Source organism: Phacochoerus africanus, chromosome 10, assembly GCF_016906955.1.
Source record: "Phacochoerus africanus isolate WHEZ1 chromosome 10, ROS_Pafr_v1, whole genome shotgun sequence".
Taxonomy (NCBI): domain Eukaryota; kingdom Metazoa; phylum Chordata; class Mammalia; order Artiodactyla; family Suidae; genus Phacochoerus; species Phacochoerus africanus.
The window spans coordinates 133,892,417-133,918,408 of NC_062553.1; the positions used below are offsets into that span (position 1 = coordinate 133,892,417).

The 25,992-nt window shown below is 43.6% G+C and overlaps 1 protein-coding gene across 6 annotated transcripts in view; it reads left to right on the plus strand.

The window, feature by feature from the left end:
- Window positions 1-25,992, plus strand: part of WDFY3 (WD repeat and FYVE domain containing 3) — a 242,334-nt gene that overhangs the window by 152,836 nt on the left and 63,506 nt on the right. For 5 of the 6 annotated variants that reach the window (XM_047798488.1, XM_047798492.1, XM_047798490.1 and 2 more), the window contains 8 exons: window positions 1,880-1,974; window positions 4,648-4,768; window positions 4,985-5,202; window positions 9,839-10,074; window positions 12,197-12,331; window positions 14,661-14,840; window positions 17,036-17,269; window positions 24,515-24,614. In XM_047798488.1, coding sequence (XP_047654444.1) covers window positions 1,880-1,974; window positions 4,648-4,768; window positions 4,985-5,202; window positions 9,839-10,074; window positions 12,197-12,331; window positions 14,661-14,840; window positions 17,036-17,269; window positions 24,515-24,614 — 1,319 coding nt within the window. The remainder of the gene's footprint in view (window positions 1-1,879; window positions 1,975-4,647; window positions 4,769-4,984; window positions 5,203-9,838; window positions 10,075-12,196; window positions 12,332-14,660; window positions 14,841-17,035; window positions 17,270-24,514; window positions 24,615-25,992) is intronic. The other variant, XM_047798489.1, reaches the window with a different exon arrangement.

Genomic DNA, 25,992 nt, shown 5'->3' on the forward strand with positions numbered 1-25,992 from the left:
AAATATGACAAGGCATATTTATGCAGTGTCTGTAGGACTATGCTAATAGGCTCACGATAATTCTTATCTTGACTGAAAATGGAAGGAAAAGGCTACCTAAGGTATTTTTCAACTCGAGAATTGCTTCAGCTAGACAATCACCATCTGTCATGTTATTTCTCAGGTATCGCAGGTGAAATCATATGTGATTATTAGAGTAATCCTAGTAAACTAATCTCTAATTGATATAGCATGTCATCACTCATTTTATATGCAGTTATCCTAAAAGCGTTTTTTTTTTGTAACTTGGTGACAGATTTAAAATTGGAGTTTTGGAGTTCCGGTTGTGGTGCAGCGGAAACGAATCCAACTAGTAACCATGAGGTTGCCGTTTGATCCCTGGCCTTGCTCAGTGGGTTGAGGATCCAGTGTAATTCTATGTGTTTCTAAATCCATATGCCATGGGTGTTGCCCTAAAAGCAAAAAAAAATTAAAATTGAAATTTTTAAAAAAAATTGAGTTTAAAAATTATTTTGGAGATTATTATTATTGGCAACATTTGTTTGGTTCTTATCCTGGTTCTGTGATGATCACTTTGCAGAAGTTACCATTGAAACCTTTTAAGGTCTTTTTTTTTTTGTCTTTTTGCCTTTCTAGGGCTGCTCCCGTTTCATATGGAGGTTCTCAGGCTGGGGAGGGGTCTAATCAGAGCTGTAGCTGCCGGTCTACACCACAGCCACAGCAACCCAGGATCTGAGCCGCGTGTGTCTGTGACCTACACCACAGCTCATGGTAACGCCAGATCCTTAACCCACTGAACAAGGCCAGGGACCAAACCCACAACCTCATGGTTCTTAGTTGGATTCGTTAACCACTGCGCCACGACGGGAACTCCTTATTTTTGCTTTTTCAAGCCTCTCCTGCAGCACGTGGAGGTTCCCAGGCTGGGGGCCCAATCCAAGCTATAGCTGCCGTTCTATACCACAGCCAAAGCAATGCGGGATCCCAGACACGTCTGCAACCTATTACCACAGCTCACAGCAACACCGGATTCTTAACCCACTGAGCGAGGCCAGGGATCGAACCCACATCCTCATGGATCCTAGTTGGGTTTGTTAACCACTGAGCCACGAAGGGAACTCCTCTTTTAAGGTCTTTATTTTTCTCTACATTACAAATTAAGAAATTAAATCCTGGCGTTTCCCCTGTGGCTCAGCAGGTTAAGAACCCAACATAGTGTCCATGAAGATTCGGGTTCAGTCCCACTCTGTTGAGTGAGGCCTCACTCAGTGGATTAAGGATCCAGCATTGACACAAGCTGCAGTGTAGGTTACCAGTGCACCTTGGATCCAGCATTGCTGTGGCTGTGGTGTAGGCCAGCAGCTGTAGCTCCAATCCAACCCCTAGCCTAGGAACTTCTTTGGAGAGAGAGGGAGAGGAGGGAGGGAAGGAGGGAGGGAGGAAGTAATTAAATCCCAGAGAAGTTAAGCTTCTTGATAACACCACTAAAAACTGATAGAACTAGGATTTTAATCTTACCTGTTTCCAAAATCCAAGTGCTTAACTGCTAGGCGGCAGTGGCTCCATGTAGATAATTAACATTTTAATTTAGATCATGCTTTGTTTTTTGAAATCATTTGAATTATTGCATTAAAGGACTCATATTTCTGGTAAAGTGTATTTTTCCCTTTGTTTTAAAACTTTACAGCACATAATGTTAATTGTTACAGTTCTAGGGGAAGCAAATGAAATATACCCCATGAGAGCTGTAAAGGTTAGTTAAAATAAAAAGTGGTATCTTGGTTTTCATTTCTTTGTTTTATGTTTCTCAGTATTTGTTGTTTGTTTTGAAGAGAGGAGGAAAATAAAATCGATAACCTCTTTTTTCTTGTATTTAAAGGTTTGGCCAGTTTATTTCTTCTACTTTACCAACCTTTGCCGTGTGTGAGAAATTTGTAGTTATGGAAATAAACCACGAAGAGAAGCCTGACACTGGTGAGTCATTTCTGGAGCTTGGAACCTGAGTACTTTGCCCATTCTCTCCTGGCACAAGTTAGGCCTGAATTCTAGAGGATCCTGCCGTATCACTTTGCTCCTCACATTCCTTTTTCTGGTCTTGCGCAGATGGATTTGTCTTAGAACCAGCCTCTACAATACGCAGAAGCACAGGGTTACCTACAGATTTAATAGGGTGTGCGTTAAACTTTAAAAATAACATCTTTCCTGGAGTTCCTGTCGTGGCTCAGTGGTTAGCGAATCTGACTAGCATCCATGAGGTCTCAGGTTCGATCCCTGGCCTTGCTCAGTGGCTGAAGGATCCGGTGTTGCTATGAGCTGAGGTGTAGGCCGGCGGCTACAGCTCCAATTAGACCCCTAGCCTGGGAACCTCCATATGCCGAGAGTGTGGCCTTAAAAAGACAAAAGACAAAAAAAAATAAAGTAAAAAATGAAAAAAAATAAAAATAACATCTTTCCTATTTTTAGAGGACGCATAGCAATGTTCCTTTAGATAGTAAACGCTCCCAGGGTAATTTTTGAACATTATTTGTCATTTTTTTAAATTTATATGCATTTCCTCAGAAGCGCAGATTCTTGGTAAAGTCAATCGTATCTATATTATTGTAACTTTCTGTCCCCATTAAGTATTTAAGTCATTGAAGTTAAAGAACATTTACTAGAATCATTTTATGTAAATGCAGAATCAAATGTTTTTAAATTGTAGTTCCTAGGCCCATGACAATCACTTTTTTTTACTACGTTTTTCCTTTGAAGCATGTATTTCTCCTGCTGTTCAAATGTATTTTTCCTGTTGTATATTTTAGATCCAGAGATTTGCTTGCAAAGCATTGAAGGGACCCTTTAGATGAACTGATCATTAAATTCGCAATATTTTATATTTGTTCAGCATTATTTACATTATTATCCTGTTACATTATCCCAAAATCATGTCACACAAATGATTTCCTTTAAAACTCTTCCAGCCCTGTCTCTCTGGGCGTTCTCTCCCATGTTGGCTGCATCATTCAGAGCACAGCCTCTCCAGGGCTTCATGAATAAGAAAAGGAAGTCCTGTACTTAGGTTTTTCAATGGAGAAATGGATTTGTGAGACTCATTTCCTGCAGATCATAGAGCAGAACTTCAGTCTGGTGACCACTGAACGTCCTCCTCATTTGAAACAACGGTGACATTTCATTGGTGAAGGAAATTAGCAGTGGCTACAGCATAAAGATCAAATCTGTGGATAACTCCTATTTAGTGCTTAATATTTGCCAGGCCCTGGTCAAGCACTCTGTCTATTCTTGTAACAACCCCCTGAAATGGGTCCTGTTGTTCTCACAGTTTTACAAAAAGGGAGGAGGCTGAGGCCCAGAAAGATTAAGTAAAAGAGACTTACCTGAGATCATAACCGCTGCATTTGAACTCATCGGTTCTTTGCCATTGGAAAGCATAGAGAAAGGCAGAAGCACCTTGCCGGTGTTGTTTAATATATGACGTTTATTGTTTATGGACTGGACTAAACATAATATGACATTCCGAAAAATTAAAACCAGGAGATTTTTCTTTCAAGTCATTTACACAGTGTTCAGGATGTACCTGCCAAATGAAAATGGCATGAATAATGCCGAACAGTGATATAATCATTACTGCAAGATAAAAAGCATGAAAGTGTGCAGTAAAGCATGACTTTGAGTGGGGAGACGTTAACCTGGAAATTTCTCTCACAGTTCACTGTTTTAAACTATATTTGAGAATTTGGGAATCATAACTGGCAATGATAAAACTAGGAATAAAATTAAGGAGCATTCTTAGCTTCTCTGTGGATTGTCATTTTATTGAAAGGAAGCAATTCCTCTGTCAGTTTAAGTTGGATGGTGTGCCTTCACCAAAGCCGCCTGTAAATTACTGGTCCTATGCCTGTTAGAAGGGGGAGGCATCTTGAGTTCCCCGTGGTAAGCTTGACGCGCCTTTCCCAATGATTAAGGCACTCACTTTGCATTTTCAAAGACAGTGTTTAAAGGTAAAAACAGTCTTTTGCCCAAACAAATAAAAGCGTATAGCCATGATCATTATATTTGAGCCTGAGCTTCAATTCTGCAATAAAGGAAAGCAAGCAAGTGGCTTGTGACTCATCGGGCAGAGCTGGCCCCAGGACACGGGGCCCCTGACCCCCGTGCCCTGAGCTTCCAGGGTGAGCTATTGAGAACCATAAGCTTTGTGTCTTCCTCCCTTTCTCTGCCAACCTCTCCTGTGCGTGGCTGTGCCTTCCCGCTCACCCGTGCCTTTTAGTTCCAACTTTCCTCTATGGATTAGAGTTGAAGTGGTTTATGCTTCCTCTTTTCATTTTTACATCAAGAAAACATAACTACGTCCTTCAAAAAGAAACTAGAAACTAAAGATTGACGTTGTTTTTCTGGGTGTGGTCCTCCCTTGATTACCTATTGGTCGGAGAAGGAAGTGTTAACCTTACAAAGGGGTCACGGCCTTTATTGTCACTTGTTTAGATAGTGTCCGAAGTCTAGGTGGACAGTTTTTGTTCACTTTAGTGGCACGTACTCCCAGAGAAAATGTTTTCTGGAAGATTTGTTTGAGTGAAGTTTTCTAGAAGCGGTGGATATTTTATCCTGGTTTTTCCCTAGGACAATCTCATGGATTTCTTTCCGTTGTAGGAACTGAAGACGACTTTGGTGGACTGGTATCTGCGAATCTTATACTTTTGAGGAACAGACTCCTAGATATCTTACTAAAACTGATTTACACCTCTAAAGAAAAGACAAGCATTAATTTGCAGTACGTAAAATCTTTCTAGAATTGCTGCTAATAGTTGCTGTTACTAGTTACCTCCTAGCAGGTGAAAGAAAGACTTGCTGCTGACTTTTAATCGATGTTTAAAGACTCTGAAAGTTAGAGTAGCCTAAGGAGCACAACCAAGTCTCGTTTTCCCTTTAATTCGAAGCTCCGATCCCTGAGCGGTTTTGTGTTGTGCGCCCGTCTGTCTTTGCACAGAGCCTGTGAGGAGCTGGTCAGGACGCTGGGCTTTGACTGGGTGGTGATGTTTATGGAGGAGCACCTGCACCCCAGCACCGTCACCGCGGCCCTGAGGATCCTGGTGGCCCTGCTGAGCAGTCCGTCCATCCTCGTCAAGTTTAAAGAAGGCCTCAGTGGCGGGGGCTGGCTGGAGCAGACGGACTCCGTCTTAACCAACAAGATCGGAACCGTGTTAGGTATGGGCTTTTCCAGTCAGCTGCTTGGAAACCAGCTGTTGCGTTTTGTCTTGTGTCTCAGTCTTAGGTAAGCTTATCTAACAGCCATCACTCATTTTTATGCTTTTTATCATTAATTAAACTTGCAAATTTAGCATCTTTATTTGCAAATCCAACTGAAGTCAGAGCTAGGGTATTAGGATATGAAAACTCAAATTTCTTACAATTTCTTTTTGTTGGCTAGTTCCCTTTCAGATCTATAAGTGAATAATTTGCAAAGTATCAGAACTGAAGTAATAATAGATATTTTGAGTGTTTATTCTAGGACCAGCTACAAGCACTTTATTTTCACAATAACCTATTTCATTTTTTATTTTTATTTTTTGTCTTTTTGCAATTTCGTGGGCCAATCCCGCAGCATATGGAGGTTCCCTGGCTAGGGGTTGAATCGGAGCTGTAAGCCGAGGCCTGCACCAGAACCACAGCAACGCAGGATCCGAGCCGCGTCTGCGACCTACACCACAGCTCATAGCAACGCCGGGTCCTTAACCCACTTAGCAAGGCCAGGGATCGAACCTGCAACCCCATGGTTCCTAGTCGGATTCGTTAACCACTGTGCAGTGACAGGAACTCCCACACAATAACCTATTTTATTTTCACCAATAACCCTTTGAGGTATAAATATTTTCATAAGCCATTTCACAGATGAGAAGTCAAGGTATGGGGTGAAGTAATGTTTCAGCTAGGAGGTGTGAAAATTTGGATCCAAGTCACTCATCTAAAGCCCATGCTCTTATTTATTTCTTTGTTTTTGTCTTTTAGGGCCGCTCCCGTGGCATATGGAGGTTCCCAGGCTAGGGGTCTAATTGGAGCCGCAGCCACCGGCCTACACCACAGCCACAGCAATGTGGGATCCCGAGCCACATCTTCAACCTACACCACAGCTCTCGGCAACTACGGATCCTTAACCCACTGAGCGAGGCCCGGGATCGAACCCACGAACTCATGGTTTCTAGTCGGGTTCGCTAACCGCTGAGCCACAGTGGGAATTCCCTAAAGCCCATGCTTTTAAAAATTATGATATATTTACCACTCAAGGATGTAAGCTCATCGAAGTTTCAAAGTTCCTTATTTTCTGCTCACTAGTTCTGTGCTGTTTTCAACACAGAACTGAACATTTAAATAATACTAGAAAATTACACTTTACTATGTTAGATTCATTTGGACTGGTGTATGTTTTTATTTATGTTAGTTATCTTATTTGGGAAAAATACATATTTAATGTAATGCTTTTATTGAAAATTATAGTCATTCAGTTCTTAATGTATTTTAAAAATACATTTATCTTTATAACATCATATTTTAAAATCATATATAATTGTATCTTGTAGTAAGCATTAAGAATAACTGTTTATGTGAGTTTCTGTCATGGCTTAGTGGTAACGAACTGGACTAATATCCACAAGGACATGGGTTTGATCCCTGGCCTCGCTCAGTGGGTTAAGGATCCGGTGTTGCCGTGAGCTGTGGTGTACGTTGCAGACTCTGCTCGGTCCCTGTCTTGCTGTGTCTGTGGCACAGGCCGGCAGCTGCCGCTCTGATACGACCCCTAGCCTGGGGACCTCCATGTGGTGTGGGTGCGGCCCTAAAAAGATGTAAAAAAGAGAGAGAGAAAGAAAAAGAATAACTATTTACCACTTGTAAGATGGAACAATTACGGATCATAACTTAAAGTGTAATATATCTGCCAAAAAAATGTTAAAGTGTTAATACCTAGGTACAACCTGCCCTGCTTTGTCAAATATTAAGGCAAATGGTAGGAAGACAGAGCTTATACCATAAGGTTATTTTATTGTGATTTCACATGTACAGAATATCTGAAGAAACTTTGTATGTGATGCAGAAACTCGCTGTGAAATGATTTCTCAAGAAATTTGTCCACTTTGAAGTGTGCATTTAAATTGCTCTTCTTGTAGAATATGCACATAAATGTTGTCATTGTCAATATATTATATATATATATCTCCATCATTTTATCATCTGAAAATTCGGTCACTATATTTTGCATTGACCCTGGGGGAAAGATATAGCGTACAAATATTATTAATAGTTTGGTAGGAAGAAATTTAGCTCATTGGCCTTAATAGCAGCTCCTGAGAGAATAAACAATGAAAGGCCCAATTCAGTATGAGTTCTGTAGAATGTAAGTTTCAAGTGCTAGTTGACAGCACTCCTTCTCATTGAAGACCAAAATTAACACCTGAGTTTCACCTAGCACTTTGGTTTGCAGAACTAAATATTCATTTTTTTTGTTTTTATCAAATTCTTCTGTATAAAAATACCTTCCGTGTAGCTCTATAACTAGAATCTAAATTAATGCTTAATTGCTAATAGTATGTTAATTATTCCTTAAGATTAATTCTAGGGAGAAATAGCATGTGAGAATTTTGAAAGGAAAATGAATGCTAGTATTGATTTTCACATAGGACCCATGGTTTATTCAAAATTCATTGTCTTAATGTATTAAATACCACTTTATGTTTTTTGATTTCTTGAGGCTCAGTCTTTTTTTTTTTTTATTCTAAGGGCCATACCCACGGGATATGAAAGTTCCCAGGCGAGGGGTAAAATCAGAGCTGTAGCTGTCAGCCTACACCACAGCCACAGCAGCACCAGATCTGAACCATGACTGCAACCTACAATACAGCTCACGGCAGTCAACGCCAGATCCTTAACCCACTGAGCAAGGCCAGGGATCGAACCTGCATCTTCATGGATACTGGTTGGGTTTGTAACGATGAGAAGTCCATCCGTTCTTTTATATTCATGATTTCATTTAGAATTTATTGTCGACAAGAATTACCCAGTGTTCTGTTGCAGCCAGTTTTCCAGAAATGGTGGTCATGTCATTAGGAAGGCCGGGGGAGGCGGCGTAACTTCACAGGCTGGAAGACGGGACATCAGGCTCCAAGCCCTGGCGCCTCATAGATGTTATCATTGTCATTCACTTCATGGCTTTGAACAAACTGCGTATTTTCTACCTTATAAAAAGGATAATAGCTATTTCTAACTCACACGCGTATTGTATTTAAGAAATGAGGTGTTATATAAAAGGTTGGTAAATTGCTGTACAATTTTCAGTTAATTAGAAGAGCATACTTCAGATGATTAATTCATATCATACTGAGCAGCTGATTTGGATGAACTATTTAAAAAGCCACCTAGATACGGATTTCTCTTATGTTATTACCTTAAGTAGTAGCAAGGACATGCTTTACTTCATCCTAGAGAAAAGAAGTTGGAAAAAATTGTGAACATTCCTTCGAAATAAAAATCATTTCAGAGTAAAAAAGTCAATCTTGGAGTTCCCGTTGTGACGCAGCAGAAACGAATCCGACTAGGAACCATGAGGTTTCAGGTTCGATCCCTGGCCTCGCTCGGCGGGTTAAGGATCCGGCGTTGCCGTGAGCTGTGGTGTAGGTCGCAGGCGTGGCTCGGGATCCCGAGTTGCTGTGGCTGTGGTGTAGGCCGGCAGCTGTAGCTCCAGTTCGGCCCCTAGCCTGGGAACCTCCATGTGCCATGGGTGAGGCCCTAAAAAGATAAAAGACCAAAAAAAAAAAAATCAACCTTTCATCTTTTAGGTGCTGTTTGCAAAAGTTTTCCGTTGGTATTCTCACTGCCATTCCTGCTATACTGAGCACTGCACTAGATTTGGGGTGGCAAAAGAATGAAATGTTTGTGTTGTGTCCCAAAATTAGTTACCATAAGCTGCATCAGTAAGCAGTGATCGTCTCCTGGGAGAACTCTGGTTCTAGAACGGACTTTGTTTTTTGTCTTCCTACCGTACCTGTGGCATGTGGAGGTTTCCAGGCTAGGGGTCAAATTGGAGCTGTAGCCACTGGCCTGCACCACAGCCCCGGCCACAGCCAGATCCAAGCTGTGTCTGCAATCTGTACCACAGCTCACAGCAACGCTGAATCCTTAACCCACAGAGTGAGGCCAGGGATCGAACCTGCGTCCTCAAAGTTACTAGTCAGATTCATTTCTGCTGAGCCATGACGGGAATTCCTAGAACAGACTTTGGATATTCAGATACCCAGGCACCGTGAACTCAGAGTTGCTATCCCATGGCCAGACAGCTCTCCAACAGAATTACAGTTCAAGCTGTGAGGAAAGATTATTTTGCATATTCATTTTGTCTTATATCTCAATTCATAGATTATTTAAGGTTAATTAGTGTATCATGGTTTTCAGGGAAAATGAAATGTATTAACTATATTATGGAAATCATATTTTTAAGTTACATTTCTTGTAGCATCCTAAATTCTGGCTGTGTTTTGAATCTTACTCTCCCCTTAGGGAATGTTAAAGCTCATTCTTTTAATGAGTAGAATTCATGTTACCTCCGGGATCTTGTTGCCTCAGCTGTGTTTCAAGACCTGGGTCCCAATAGATGGGCTTGCCAAAGTCACAGAGACAGGAAAGTAAGACTTGTGACTGAAAGAGTGTTTCACCAGTTGAGTGGTTAATTGCCTGTGTTAACATGAATGTTCCAGGAGGCAGTGTCACATACACTGAGTCGCTCCTTTCTGTATCAGTGCAGCGTGGTCACCAGTTGCTACTTCCGTCCTGATCGTTGTGTTTCCTCTTCCCTTAGGTTTCAACGTGGGCAGGAGTGCCGGCGGGCGATCTACGGTCAGGGAGATTAACCGGGATGCCTGTCATTTTCCTGGTTTTCCGGTTCTTCAGTCATTCCTTCCTAAACACACTAATGTCCCTGCCCTCTATTTCCTCCTCATGGCCTTGTTTCTGCAGCAGCCCGTTAGTGAGCTGCCCGAGAACCTGCAGGTCAGTGTGCCTGTCATCAGCAGCCGATGTAAGCAGGGTTTCCAGGTAGGAATTATCTAGTAGGTGGAAGCTCAATTACGCTTGCCAAAAAGTCACCAGAGGGGGAGGGGTTAATCACAGTAAAACCACCTGGTTCTCCCCCTTTATCACATTTGGGATTTGGTTTGGAACATATAAGTCGGAAAATAGCATCAAAAATTTTCCCCCAAGGAAGTCCTTTGTCCCTGTTTGGTCTTTTTCTCATTTTGGTTACTCTATGTGAAGACTTTGGATAATATTTTAATAGTTATCGAAAGAATTCTTTTGAGCAATGTTAATTTTATCTAGCAGTCTAATTTCGTTTCTGTAGAATTAAAAACGAGGGGAGTAAGAGTCCCCATTGTGGCTCAGCAGATTAAGAACATATAGTGTTCGTAAGGATGCAGGTTCAATCCCTAGCTTCACTCAGTAGATTAAGGATCCAGCATTGCCCCAAGCTGAGGCTTAGGTTGCAGATGCACCTCGGATCCGGTGTTGCTGTGGCTGTGGTGTAGGCCAGCAGCTGCAGCTCCAATTTGAACCCTAGGTTAGGAACTTCCATATGCTGCAGGTGCAGCCATTAAAAAAAAAAAAAAGAATTTATGTACCATAAATTAATTGGGTGGGTAAGCAAGGATTCTTAACACAAGTTCTGATTAGAAAAATGTTTTTAAATTTTTTTTTAAGTCTTATTGAAGTATAGATTTTTTTTTTTTTTTTTGGTCTTTTTAGGGCCACACCCAAGGCATATGGAAGTTCCCAGGCCAGGGGTTGCATTAGATCTGTAGCGGTCGGCCTATACTACAGCCACAGCAACATGGGATCCAAGCCGCATCTTCAACCTACACCACAGCTCCCGGCAATGCCGGATCCTTAACCCACTGAGCGAGGCCAGGGATCGAACCCACATCCTGTTGGGTACTAGTCAGGTTCGTTACCGCCGAGCCACAATGGAACCTTGCAGAGTATGGTTAGTTTACGAGGCTGTGATAATTTCTGCTGTACAACAAAGTGACCCGGTCATACATATACACACAGCCATTCTCTCTCAGATTCTTTTTCCACATAGATGATCAGAGAATGCCGGGTAGAGTTCTCTGCTGTACAGCAGGTCCCCATTGGCCAATCATTCCATTAAAATTTTTCTTCTTTCTTTTCTTTTCTTTTTTTTCCTTTTTCGGCCACCCAACCGCATGTGGAGTTCCCAGGCCAGGGATCAGATCTGAGCCACAGTCGCTACCTAAGCCTCAGCTGCGACAATGCCGGATTCCTAACTCACTATGCTGGGCCCGGGATTGAACCTGTGTCCCAGCACTCCCAAGATGCCACCGATCTCATTGTGCCACAGCAGGAATTCCCAGAAAAATGTTTTTTTAATTCTTAGTGACAGTATCCACGTTAGGAAAACAGTAAGACTTTTTTACCTGATTCCTAGTCATCTGAGAGTGTCGTGGATATCTCTATTTCACTTATGTTTCCAGCACTGCAAAGACGGAGGAAGTTACTTTAGGCTCCGTTACACTTCCACAGTAATGCCAAAATGCTATTCAGATCAGCTCTAGTAATTGACAGCCTGTTAAATGGAAAACACTACGTCCATACCCTTACATTAAATATCAAGATCCAGATTCCTTCTTAGCAGAGTTTGGTTTGATATGAGTTGCAAAATAAGCGTGACACTGCAGTCATAAAGTATTGTATAAAACAGTTATGAATAAATCTCCTCAAACTGGTTTTTATTTTGTCAAATCTTAATCTGTATGTAATCTAAAACATTGCTGAGAGAGTCGGGAGAAAAAGTAAGTTCAGCGTGCTTTTTGAAAAGGTCCTGCTTGAAATCATCAGCCCTTTAATTTCATCACCTGGCTAATTAGCATGTGTTTTACTTGTGTTGTCTTTAGAGGAAAAAAGAAAATGATGTGTTTAACATAGGTACCTAAAATAGAGTGAACCCTAACATTTATTTTTTCTTACAAACGTAAAAATGAGTTTTAAAACGTAGGCGGGGCGAGCGCTGGGTCTCTCTTCGTCGTTGCTCACTTTGAAAAAAACAAATCAGTTTCAAAGAAAAGTTAGCCTGTTAGCCCTTAGGAGCTTCTCTCCTGAAAACAGTGGCCCATGGCTCATCTTTCCTTTCCACCCCCTGCAGTTCGACTTAGATTCCATTTGGACGTTTATCTTTGGAGTTCCCGCCTCCAGTGGCACCGTGGTCTCGTCCATCCACAGCGTCTGCACAGAAGCTGCCTTTCTACTGCTGGGGATGCTCCGCAGCATGCTGCACTCAGTGAGTGTCCTCCGTTCGTCCTCCCGCCTGGGACGGAGGGGTCCTTTGGTCCCTTTGGTAACGCAAGTCTGTTTACCGCCCTCTGCCTGGAGCCTCCGCCGCTGTTCTGTCACCTGTTGTGTGAGGGCAGAGACCGAGCCCTTCTTGGGACCCTGGTCTCGGGAGTTGGGTGCAGGTCCCAGCCCTGGTACTTCAGACATGAGAATCTCCGTGGGCCTCAGTGTTCTCATGTATAAACTGCGGGGGATAATAAATAGAATGTATCTCTTAGGACTGTGGTCCAGATTCATGCATTGGTATAGACACAAAGCACTTAACAATAGTGCCTGGTATAGAGTAAGTGGATCTCGAGGTTTCAGATGTTATCTGTGGAAGTTTTATTTTGTATTTGTTTCTTTGTTTTCTATGTTAATTATTTCTAACTTAGATAGGAAAAATTGAAAGGGTATTCTCTCTTACAGGAATACCATGAATAATGGCTTAGTCTGGTCACGCAATTTAGGATCACATTGTAAGAGGAATCATTAACTAGATTCTTTGGCTTACGAGTACCTGACAAGTACGATTTACTCCCAGCTGTTGGTATGCCGTCTAAGAAAAGAGCGTGACTATTACATGTATTGATTTAGAATGCTCTAGAAATTTTTTTTTGCTTTTTATTCATAAATAATTATAAAAATCTAAGCTGAAGAAAAGCCACTCTCTTTTTCTGAGCAAGTACTGTTCAGATATATATATACATTTTTTTTTTTTCTTACTTGTTTTATCATCGTTATTGAATTGGGGTTTGTTTGTTTTGTTTTTTTGTTTTCGTTTTTATCTTTTTGGCTGGACCTGTGGCATATGGAGGTTCCCAGGCTAGGGGTCTAATCCGAGCTGAAGCCACTGGCCTACGCCACAGCCACAGCAAATCAGGATCTAAGCCTCATCTGCGACTTACACCACAGCTCACGGCAGCTGCAGATCCTTAAACCCACTGAGCGAGGCCAGGGATCGAACCTGGATTCTCATGGATTCTAGTCAGATTTGTTTCCACTGCGCCACGATGGGAACTCCCTGAATTGTTTTTAAGGAAACACAGCTCCTGTGTGTCTCCTTTATTCAATATTCTACTGTAACACTGCCCTACTTCTGACACTTCTGGTCACCACGTATGTGGGAGGTTTTGGCACAGTAGCTGGGTGTTCCAAATTCAATTCAGTTCTGCCGCTGTCTACCTGGAAATGGCATCTCCTTCCATAGATTAAGGGCTCAGTCACACAAACCACCCCCCAACCCGCCACCCTGCCTTCAGATGTCAGTCACAAGTCCACGTGGTCACCTGAGGTTCGGATCCTTCAGTTATAAACTGGAGGTTCCTGTGACTCAGGAAGAGGTTTTACTTCCTAGATGACCAGTTTATTATAAAAGGATGTTGCTCAGGAACAGCCAGATGGGAGAGAGGCAGAGGGCAGGGTGAGAAGGGGCCTGGGGCTTCCATGCCCACCCTGTCCCGCCAACCTCCCAGCACGGCCACGTGTCCACCAGTCCAGAAGCCCTCTCAACCCTGTGCTCTGATTTTTACGGCGGCTTCACGCCCGAGGCATGACCGATGAAATCCTTGGTCACTGGTGATTGAACTCTTTCCTCCCTGGAGCTTGTGGGCGAGCAGGTGAGGTTAACTGCCAACCTTCTGGCCCCAGGATTGGTTCCCCCAGCCAGTCTCCATTCTTAGATACTTTTCAGAAGTCACCTCGTCAACATAAACTCAGGTGTGGTTGAAAGGCCCTTGTTACGATCAGCAAAGAGACATTCGCGGCTCTTACCGCTTAGGAAATGCCAGAGGTTTTAGGCCCTCTGTGCCAGCAATGGGACAGAGGCTTAAATATATGTTCCTCATTGGGAGTCGCAGCATCACAGTTGCATAGCTAGTAAGAGTATTTTTCTCATCATTCTGCGTATTACCGTGTGAGGTTCAGCAAGGGGAAGTAATTTCCCCGTTTTTATTTTACTCCTTACTCTCTGGCACCATGAGCAGTGGGGGAGCTTTGAGGGTAAGACAGCCCCTGCTGGCACCAGCCCTGTTCTTGTGGATAATGATGCGTCATCAAAACCACTCCCTCCAGTTCCTGAGCTGCGAGCACTCGAGGTGCTAGACAAACTTCCTCTCAGTTTCTGGGGCATCGCCTTTGTTTTAGCTTCCTCCTAAATTTGCTGGCCCGCGTGTTTGCTCCCGCGTGTGGCCTGTGAGCGCTCTGGACCAGCATCGTGTCTGGTGTAGGAGAGCAGTGGGTACCTGGCAGCCGTGTCCGCTTCTCTAACGCGTCATTTCCCCCTTGTCCCCGCGCAGCCTTGGCAGTCAGAAGAGGAGGGATCTTGGCTGCGAGAATACCCCGTGACCCTGATGCAGTTCTTCAGATACTTGTATCACAACGTCCCAGACCTGGCCTCCATGTGGATGAGTCCAGACTTCCTGTGTGCATTAGCGGCCACCGTCTTCCCCTCCAACATCCGCCCTTACTCAGAGATGGTAGGAAACGGGGAGGAAGGTGTCAAAACTGGAATTAGTCCGCGCTGAGGGTTAGCAGATTTTGTTTTGTTTTGTTTTGTTTTGTGTGGCCCATCTTTTAAGCTTCTGACCAAGTTACAGGTTCATAGCTTTCTGCTTCACCCCTTACACCATTATCTGGTGTCTGACTCCCCACACTCTCCCTCTGCTGTCCCCGAAATAACAGTGAACTCGTTCGGTTTCCTGTTTTCATTTACTGCCCTCTTCTGAGTCCCTCGTTGGTGACTTCCCTCCCCATGTAGTTGCTGATCCGGTTCTTACGATGTGTGATGAAAGCTATGCAGTTACGCGGCTTGGTTACAGAAATCAAGTTAGACCGAATTGATTTACGCTTCATTTGTCCCAGCAATGAGCCAGGTCCTGGATTGAGCCTTTATAAGTTAATTACAGGACTGGTTATCTTTATAAGGCATGAAATGTATATTTGTCCTATTTAGTTTTTTGTATTTTGTTCAGCTGGTATTTTTCATATTTTGTGCCAACTTAATTAAGAAGTTACTAGATTGTAATCATATATGGTATAGATACATCTTTCGTCCTTTGAAACAGACCCAAGGCCAGTTATTCCTCTGTAGTACTTCAGAATTTCATTATGTTTCTTCTTATTTCTACCACTTCCTCTAGAGCCTAGAATAAAGTACGTTCTTCCTCCTAATTTTTCCTCATGTTCGAAGGTAAAATACACATTCTACAGTTGTGGGGACCTTTAGGAGAAAGACACGTATAGCACATGACCTTAATACCATGGGTTATTTATAATTGCAAAATCCACATTTTTGGTAATAATAGGCTTTTAGTAATATCTCTGTTTTTTCCTTGTCAGTATCTTGGAATCTGTCTTCCCGTCCTTCTTTCGTTTCTCTACTGGCTCAAAATTGGCACTAGTTTTGTTGTTTTGTTTTGATTATTTAGTTGGGCTTTTTTCTCTTTAAATATACAAAAATGGATCAGCCCTTAGGTGCAACCATTATGCCTGATCTTTATGTGAAATCCTATGACACTTGACTTCAAGGGGTATGTTTGAAACATGCAAGTACAGTCCTTCTCATTTTGTTATTTATTTATTTCAAGTGCAGTCATCTCTGAGTTCCCTAATGGCCTAGCAGTTAAGGACTCGGCATTTACACTTCCGTGGCTTGGGTCCCTGCTGTAGCTCAGGCTTGATCCCTGGCCCAGGAACTTCTGTATACCGTGGGTGTGGCCAAGACAAAAACAAAATCAACATAAAGCATTTATATGACTCGGAGCCAGTCAGTAGGTTAATGTTAGAAAGTGCACGTGTTGAGGAATCGTGACGCTTGGTGCCCGGTTAGCACCCTGAAAAGGGAGGGCGGAAGCGAAGCAAAGCGAACTGCACCTTGTAAAGCTTAATAGGAGCTAACGGTTGAGGGAAAATACTGTTGCTGCCATAGTTTTTTTTAATGATTTTCATTCTCTCCCTCATAGTTGGCTCACAGTGTTCTGTCAGTTTTCTCCTGCACGGCAGAGCGACACGGTCCCTCATACACGTGTACATTCTTTGTCTCACGTTGTCCTCCTCACGCTCCACCACAAGTGACTAGATGTGGCTCCCCGTGCCACACAGCAGGATCTCATTGCTCGTCCATTGCAAAGGCAATAGTTTGCATCTCTTAGCCCCAGACTCCCCGTCCATCCCACTCCCTCCCCCTCCCCGTTGGCAACCACTAGTCTGTTCTCCAAGTCCAGGAGTTTCTTTCCTGTGGAAAGATTTGTGCCGTACATTAGATTCTGGATATAAGTGCTATCATATAGTATTTGTTTTTTTCTGACTTACTTCACTTAGTATGAGAGTCTCTAGTTCCATCCCTGTTGCTGCAAGTGGCGTTGTTTTGTTCTTTTTTATGGCTAAGTAGTATTCCATTGTGTATACGTACCACATCTTCTTAATCCAATCTTCTGTTGATGGACATTTAGGTTGTTTCCATGTCTTGGCTATTGCGAATAGTGCTGCAGGGAACATACGGGTGCATGTGCCTTTTTCAAGGGAAGTTTTGACCAGATATATGCCCCAGAGTGGGATTGCTGGGTCGTATGGTAGTTCCATATTTTATAATTTGCTTTTTAGGCAACATGGGAGTAAAACTATCAAATAAAATTGAATGTGACTAGCATGTGTGTCCACTTGGTTTTGTTAGGTGACTGATCTCGATGATGAAGTGGGATCTCCTGCGGAAGAATTTAAAGCATTTGCAGCAGACACAGGCATGAACAGGAGCCAGTCAGAGTACTGCAACGTAGGGGTCAAGACGTATCTGACCAATCACCCAGCTAAGAAGTTCGTTTTTGACTTCATGCGAGTCCTGATCATAGACAACCTCTGCCTTACACCTGCCAGCAAGCAGACTCCACTCATCGATCTTCTGTTGGAGGTAGAGACGACGAAATGCACTGACAGCTCTTTTAAATTGTTTCTCTAGCCAGAACAGTAATAAGCCAGCAGGTTTTATGCCAAGTGCCTTTCAGGTTTCTAACTCTTTGGGGTAGAAAGGCCGAACATCTCCTGGGCTCTGGGCAGTTTTTTCACCCCCAGTGTGCTAATACATGCCCCGTCGATGTGTTTCTCTTCTTTCTCCTCCTCTTGTCATGTCCTGAATTCAGTCCTTTATCGCCCTTTCCCTAGGGCAGGAATTGGCAACCTTTGTCTATAAAGGGCCAAATAGTGAATATTTTAGGCTTTGTGGGCTGTACCGCCTCTCACGACGACGCCACGCTGCAGCCGTGGTTAGGAAGCAGCCACGAACAATACGTAAACGAGTGGGTGTGTTCCAGTAACACGTTATTTACAAAAACAGACCTGGGCAGGATCTGGCCCGTGGGCGAAGGTGTCCCAACTCCTTCCACTGTCACCTGTAGCAGCAGTGTCCCCTCAGCTTATAGCGCCCGACCTCAGTCCCCTTAGGATCATTTCCAGCGTCCTTGGGGCCAGAGACCTGGTGCCTTGCACATAGGGGCTGCTCAGGAGGCCCTTACAGAATCCTCCCCAAGGCAGCAAACTTGTAGATTGCTTGGTGTCTTCGCTCCGGCCGCTGTCGCAAAATCCACAGGGGGGCTTCAGTAGCAGACAATTTCTCACAGTTCTGGAGGCTGAGAAGTCTGGCGTCGGGAGGCCAGCTCGGTCTGGATCTGGCAAGGCCTCTCATCCTGGCTTACGGATGGCTGCCTTGCCCCCGCATGGCAGAGAGCTTGGGTGGTCCTTCCTCTTCTTGTAAGAGTGTGAATCGCCTCCTGGGGGCTTCCCCTCATGACCTCCTCCAAACTGAATGCCCTCCAGAAAGCTCCACCTTTTAATAGCCTCACATCGAGGGCTAGGGCTTAACTTAGGAATTTTGGAAAAAGGACAAAAACATTTAGTCACTTGCACTTGCTCATTCTCCCGATAAGTGGTGAGAATCACCTGGTGCATCAGAAACAAACCCTAAGTGGCCACTCTGCTAGCTCTACCAAAATCTCAAGAAAAAGTAAAAGATCGCAGAAATGCGTCTGATATATACTTCACTCTTTTGGCCAGTTCATAGAAATAGGGTCAAGGAGTAGGTGCCAACGCTCTGAAAATACTGTTAGCAAAGTTAGCAAAAGACGAATTGCTCTTCTCTCTGAGGAAGTTCCTACAAGCTGCTTAGCAGTTTGACAACTAAACCTGCACTTTCTCTGCTCCCTCTAGTGGCTGAAACAGTTAACTTTTTATTTGAAACCATAAAACCCCAGTGGATGTTTCATCTTATTCATGTGAAAAGATCTAAGTTAGATCAATTAGAAGAAATCACTGATCGTGCTAAACATTTTAACCAGGACCACAGTGTTTAATGTTGGCAGGAAAATAATTGATTTTTTTCAGTAAGTCATAGATTTCTTGGGTAAATTCCTAGGTAGAATTTAAAAGTATGCCTAGTAGAGCTTGTCCTCTCTGGAAATTTTAAAAATAAGAAGAGAAGTAACTAGTATTTTAGTGCATGGAGTCAGAATTTGAAGCATTCTATGCCAAATAAAATAGTTTTCAGAGAATTAATAAAGTTCAGAAGAGATGTATGTTAGTGTAACTGAGCCAAAAAATTAAATACACATATGTAGGAGAAATGAGGTGAAGACTGATACGATTCAGTCTTGTAGGTGTCCACATAGCTAATTAACTGGCAGTGGGTAAATTATATAATCATGTCTTATTTTCATTTTCTGTATTTTTCAGCAGAGATAGTTTGATATGATATGAATTAACCTTGAGGTAGCATGCATATTATTGGGGACACTAATTTACCCTACAGTGAAATTGTATCTGATTGTCCTAGGGAGTCAAGGATGGTAGGGTGATTTTTTTTTTTTTTTTTAGGAAAAATGAGGGAGGAGTTCCTCGTGGTCTAGGGATTAGGACTCAGGGCTTTCACTGCTGAGGTCCGGGCTCAGTCTCTGGTCTGGGAACTGAGATCCACATCAAGCCACTGCACTCTGTGGCCCAAAAAAAGGAAGAACCAGGAAATACCAAGATTGAGTTCCCTAAGTCGATTGTTAACGCCTTCCAGTTAGAGACCAACTTCCGTGGGCCCCTTTATCTCTCATAAAATTAACTCAGTGCCTCGGTGTGTTCTTAAAGTTTTTTTTGAAGCATTTAACTATAACTCCATCCTTGGCAGTTCCCAAACAGTAAGATATAAATTAGCTTAAAAAAGTAATGCTTTGAGGAGTTCCCGTCGTGGCGCAGGGGTTAACGAATCCGACTAGGAACCATGAGGTTGCGGGTTCCATCCCTGGCCTTGCTCAGTGGGTTGAGGATCCAGCGTTGCCGTGGCTCTGGTGTAGGCTGGTGGCTACAGCTTCGATTAGACCCTTAGCTTGGGAACCTCCACATGCCGCGGGAGCAGCCCTAGAAATGGCAAAAAGACAAAAAAAAAAAAAAAAGTAATGCTTTGAGGAACTTCAAATCTTATCACTCACAGAGCACACATACCAAAAAGACTTGGGGAAAGTGCTGCTGCACTTCATGTCTCCCTGTGGTATAAAAACATAATTCACCAGAGCATGACTGTGAATGTTATGAAGTCTTTATCTCTGAAGAAATTCAAGAAAATAATTTGCCATTTGCCTACATGAAGAAAGGGATTTGAACCCACTGATTTTCAGTCTGACATGCTCAAGCCAGGCCATTTTCAGTCTTAGGATGGATGGCTTACTTGGTTATATCTGCAACACGACATGTGAAGTGATCTTTCTTCGTGATCCATAAAAATAAAAGATCCCCATTAATATAAACTGGCTTGAGTGCGAGGCAGGCCAAATACAAGGGAGGCAGTGTGGTGTCATAGCAAGACCTGGTTTTGAAGTCTGTCCCTGTTGTTTATTGCATAAGCTTTTTTTTGGTCCTTTTGCCTTTTCTAGGGCCGCACCCACGCCATATGGAGGTTCCCAGGCTAGGGGTCGAATCGGAGCTGGAGCCGCCGGCCTACGCCACAGCCACAGCAACGCGGGATCCGAGCCGCGTCTGCAACCTACACCACAGCTCACGGCAACACGGGATCCTTAACCCACTGAGCAAGGGCAGGGACCGAACCCGCAACCTCATGGTCCCTAGTCGGATTTACTAACCGCGACAGGGACCCCTGTGTAAGCTTTTTAATCTCAACTGCGCGAGATTCGCTCTCTGGAGAGTGATGTTCCGTTTTGCCCCCCTGCACGATTGTGGTGAGAGTTAAATGTCTGTCCATCACCCAGCAAAACTCTTGAGAAATTAGACGTGCGCGGCTCCCAGCTGTGTGACTTGGCCCGCTCAGTTCTCTTCCCCCCGTACAGGTTGCCCGTCTTTAAAATGGTAGAAGAATAGAGCCTGTCTCTGAGGGCTGTGAGAATTAAATAAGATACTGCACTTCAGATTTATAACACATGCCTGGCACATCAGACTTTCTCAAAAGTTAAGCGGCCTGTGTTGGCTTCTACAAGAGCATCCCGTGACTCTCCCCCCGGCCCCCCTCCCTCAGTGTCACCACCAGGCATCTCGACCGGAAGGAAAGCACCTGAGAACAGATCCGAACGTGTTGGTATATATGATGAAACTAAGGCTGCCGGGGAGAGGGTGCTCATCTGATGCTGTTTCGCGTCGTCCGAGTTCCCTGCCTTCTACCCCAGCCGTCTTCTCAGGACCTCCCCATGCACATCAGCATGCCCCCCCGCCGCCCCCCGCCCCGTGACTGCAGAGCAACCAACCGATAAAGTGGCCAAAGTGGGCAGAGAGCGCGCTGTGAGACAACAGAGAGGAAAGACCCAGTCAGGAGGAATTCCGCAGCCAGCGGGGCAGAGCTCCAGGGCCTCTTCTTTAAAGGCTGTAGCTGGAGTTCCCGTCGTGGCGCAGTGGTTAACGAATCCGACTAGGAACCATGAGGTTGCAGGTTCGATCCCTGACCTTGCTCGGTGGGTTCAGGATCTGGCGTTGCCATGAACTGTGGTATAGGTTGCAGACAGGGCTCAGATCCCGCGTTGCTGTGGCTGTGGTGTAGGCCGGTGGCTACAGCTCCAATTAGACCCCTAGCCTGGGAACCTCCATATGCCATGGGAGCGGCCCAAGAAATGGCAAAAAAAAAAAGGTAAAAATAAATAAAGGCTGTAGCTGGTTGTAGAGACCGCTGACTGCTGACACCGCCTCCCCCCAAGCCACGGCGCTCTCAGCCAGGGCAGCAGACGCATGTGGGCCGTCTGGCCTGTGCACACCAAGGTTCTGCAGGGGGTCCCCAGGCCTCAAAGAGGAGGCTTTGACTGTCTGATGACCGATGTCAGCTGACTTCACTGTCTTCTCTGGGAAGGCAGATCTGACAGCCAGAGGCCACTGCCCTGGATTCACCCTGGTTGTCTGGTGGACCAACCAGGTTTTTCTAAAAGGTAATGAGTTTGTGGCAGAATTGCTCTTGTGCATTTTTAAACTTTGAGACGGAGATTTTAGGGCTGGCAGACTGTCGGTTGGTAGGTGAGACAGTAAACTTTGGCTTCAAAGAAAGTGAGGTTGGGGCAGTTCTTGTCACAGCTCAGCTGGTTAAGAACCTGACTAGTATCCTTGAGGTTGCAGGTTCCATCCCTGGCCTCGCTCAGCGGGTTCAGGAACCGGTGTTGCTGCAAGCTGCAGCCTAGGTCACAGTGTGACTTGGATCTGGCAATGCTGTGGCTGCGGTGTAGCCTAGCAGCTGCAGCTCTGACTCAACCCCTAGACGGGGAACTTCCAGATGCCTCGCAGGTACAGTCCTAAAAAGAAAAAAAAAGAGAGAGGTTTGAATCCGAGTTGTGACTTGACCGAGAGTCTCAAGCTCTCTCAGTCTCAATTACCATTTCTCTGCAGTGGAGATGTTAGCATCTGCCTGAAAGGGATATTTTAGAGAATTAGATAATGTAGAGAACTAAGCATTGCGTCTGTCTGGTACATAATTGTAATGCAGTGAATTGTTTTTTAAAAAACACCAGAAACAGATATGCATGCATGCGTAAAGTCTTAAGTCCTTTAAAAGTTAGTCTGTTAAAAAGCTCAGCAAGAACATTTGAACTTGGCAGTTAGAGCCAGTAACAAACTTAATTCTGGGTCAGGATCATTCAAGGAACGGCCTCAGTGAGAGGCATCAGAGGATCTAAGTTCTGTGTTCCCTGTTTTACAGACTCCAAAACTTTGTCTAGTTCAGATTTGAAAAAGCGTCCTAGTTGTTACGTGTGCCGTCAGTCCCGTTGAGTTGGCTGTGGTGCTGCATCCTCCTGTGAGCAGAGCCTAACTCCTTAGCAGATTCTGCTCCCTCAAGCTCTCTGATAAAATGGTCTCTGCTCTGATGACAAGGAAGTCAGTCTGCTGCTTGTCACTTAGACGTCTTCGCTGTCCCTCCCGGGCAGTCAGCATGAGGAATCGGCAGGCCGAGGCTGCAGCTCTCTTGCTGACCATTGCGTTAACCTCTTCGGCTGCACCGGAAAATGTATGCAGATGAAAACCACATGGCATGGCCTTCACTTTTCCCCAAATTACTCTGATGCCAAACCAGACTCCTAAGCACTGATACATTCTTCAACTGTTACTAGGCCCGTATTTTATCATTTTAAAACAAAACAAATGCCTTAGCAGCAAAACAGAGAAAAGTTCATTATGACTGTTGTGGTTTTTGAATTAATATTAGAATTAGTGTCTTTGATCTGAATATAAATTTCCATTTTAAATGCTTTTTAAAAACCTTTATCAGTACCACCTTGAAAATCAGGATAGAAAGAAATGGTTTTCCCCAGTAGATTTTATTTATGTATTTATTTATTTTGCTTTTTAGGGCTGCACCTGCGGCATATGGAGGTTCCCAGGCCAGGGGTCTAATCAGAGCTACAGCTGCCAGCCTACGCCACAGCCACAGCAATGACAGATCCAAGCCATGTCTTCAACCTGCACCACAGCTCACGGCAATGCCGAATCCTGAACCCACTGAGCAAGGCCAGGGGTCAAACCTGCAACCTCATGGTTCCTGGTCAGATTTGTTTCCGCTGCACCACGACGGGAACTCCTGGATTTTAACTATAAATGCATAAAGCAGAACAGTGTTGATCAGCCCACTTGTGTCATAAGGAAACATAGTCCTGGACCAGTCTGGGCGAGAAGAAATAGATTCTTTAATTTCACTTGCAAAGCATCAGTACCCTGCTGTCAGTACGATTGGTACAGCATCCAGATCTCTTTTTAAGAAACGACTTTGTGTCCGTTTATTGAATTGCTCGATATCAGCTCCTAGCCCAAGCCAGCTAACATGACTGGCATCTGAGGAGGATGGCAAAAGTGTCTTTCCTGCCTTTCATCCCTGGGTTCCCAGTGCTTTGCCATCCCTCAGGTTAGAGCCTTGAAAGTTAAGCACCTGGATTATATCACCCTAATTACCAAAAGAAATGCCGCCCCAGGACCATAGCTTAAATTTGTGCCCTAAGTGACTATTCATGACAAAGTTAAAAGTCCTCCATCTGTGCGCTAAAACCACTGCCAAAGGTGTCTGTCGCCTATTGGGCTGTTCATTGTCCTCTATAAAAACGCCCAGGGGACGTTCTTCTCAGAACAACTTTAGTAAAACATCCTTGGTGACTTTCTAGTATGCTTCCTTTTATAGATAATAAAAAGCATTGTAAACCATATTATCTTTCTTTTTCTCCTTCTTGACCTGAGGAATCTCAAAGCTAAATTGTGTGCTTAATTAATTCTTTGTGAGAAATACCCCCTTCCCCATTGGCTTTACCGTCTTGGTTACTAGACTCCTAAGCTTTTGTGTGTGTGTGTGTGTGTGTGTGTGTGTTTTTAATAACTCTGTGCTTTATTTTATGTGTATTTCCTTTGAAACTGCTGTATCTCTTTCTGAAGTGAGGTATAAGAATAGATATTGGGTACATATTAAATACTTAATGTTTAAAATATTATTTTTGGAGGAATGGATTCCAACAAAACTGTTGTTTCACCTTCAAACTCTTTTAAAAATCTGTGAGCAGAAAATACATACCATCCATCAGGACATATTTTATTACTTACCAGTAGGGTTTGTTTGTTTGTTTGTTTTTAATGTGACTGTATAACTATGGGAATGTAACTGTGGTTAAGCTTTATCATTGTTTCTTTGGTTCTAATTCTAAATTGTATTGATTAGGCTTCCCCTGAAAGATCGACAAGAACTCAGCAAAAAGAATTTCAGACTTACATTTTGGATAGTGTGATGGATCATTTGCTGGCAGCCGACGTTCTATTGGGTAATGCTGTGTTTTGCTTTCGCTCCATCTCTATCTAAACCCCAAATATGCCTCTTTTCTCCCGTCATCTTTTTCCTTCTTTTCTGTGCGTTCTCCCCCCCCCCCATTGTTATTTTTCTGTAATGAGGAAAAGACCCACCCAGCTCTTTTCTTTGAATCTCCCTAAAGGATCAACCACAGGGAGCACTTAAGCTGCTTGTCCGCATTTGCACATGTGGAGGTGGCAAGAAGAGGACAAGGAAAGAGAAAAAAAAAATGTTTTTATGACCACATTGTAGCAACAGGCTGTATTTTAATGAATTATCTAATGTTTTAAAGAAAAATTAACTTGCTATGACCTACTTACAAATAAGCACATTATGAGTCTAGCGCTCCATGAATTCGCACCCAGACAACGTGCCTAAGACCGCTCAGATGGACGGGCTTAACCAGCGCCCTTACAAACTCCCCTCGTGCTCAGACCCAGTTACTCATTGAGCCACACTGTCTCAGCCTCTAGAAAAGCAGATTCATTTCGCCTGCTTTTGAACCTTGCATACAGTATATTCTTCTATATATTGTTTTTAGTCTAGCTTTTTACACTCAACATTTTATTTGTGAGATTGATCCACATTGTTGCAGGTACTAGGAGTCCATTTATTTTCACCTCTATGCCGTGTCCTATTATGTGAATATATAAATTTATCCGTTTTGCTGTAGATGAACATTTGGCAGTTTTTAGATGCAGACAAATGAAGCTGCTATTCATATGGGCCACCTACATGTGTAATAGCTGTACACACCTGTTGAGCATATGTTATTCTTTAGAAAGGCTTCCAGGACACAAACTCAAGCACATTAAAATGTTTTCTTCTGTATGTATCTAGTTACAATGAAAGTACAAAAATTGATACACTTACTGTGGAGCTAGAATTATAGGCAAAACAATGATAACATTTAAAGAAGAAGGGAAAGTAATGATTTATCATATTTGCTACTTGAATTCCTGGTAATCATAAAATAAATTTGCCAAGAAACTGTTACTGCAACTAATAGCTTGATTGCATGCAACTCTCAAAGCATGGTGTCAAGTCAAATTTTGTATTTGTTTTTCCCTCGGGAATTTTACATAGTATCCGTCTTAACTACATATAAAGACGCAGAGTGAAGGGTTTTGCTTCATGGAGTGATTTATAGTTAGGTGGGACTGATAATTCGAAGCAGTGACAGCCTCTGACTTCCAGAAAGGAGGGGCTCAGAGGCGGCCTCCTCCGTTGGAGGAGGAGCCAGGAGGATCAGTCTTGGGGCAGAGGATACGGCGCAGGCTCGCCCAAGACGCTGGGGCAGCGGGCGGAAGAGAAACGGGGCTCATGGGAGGCAAGAGGTCCCCCTTGGGACC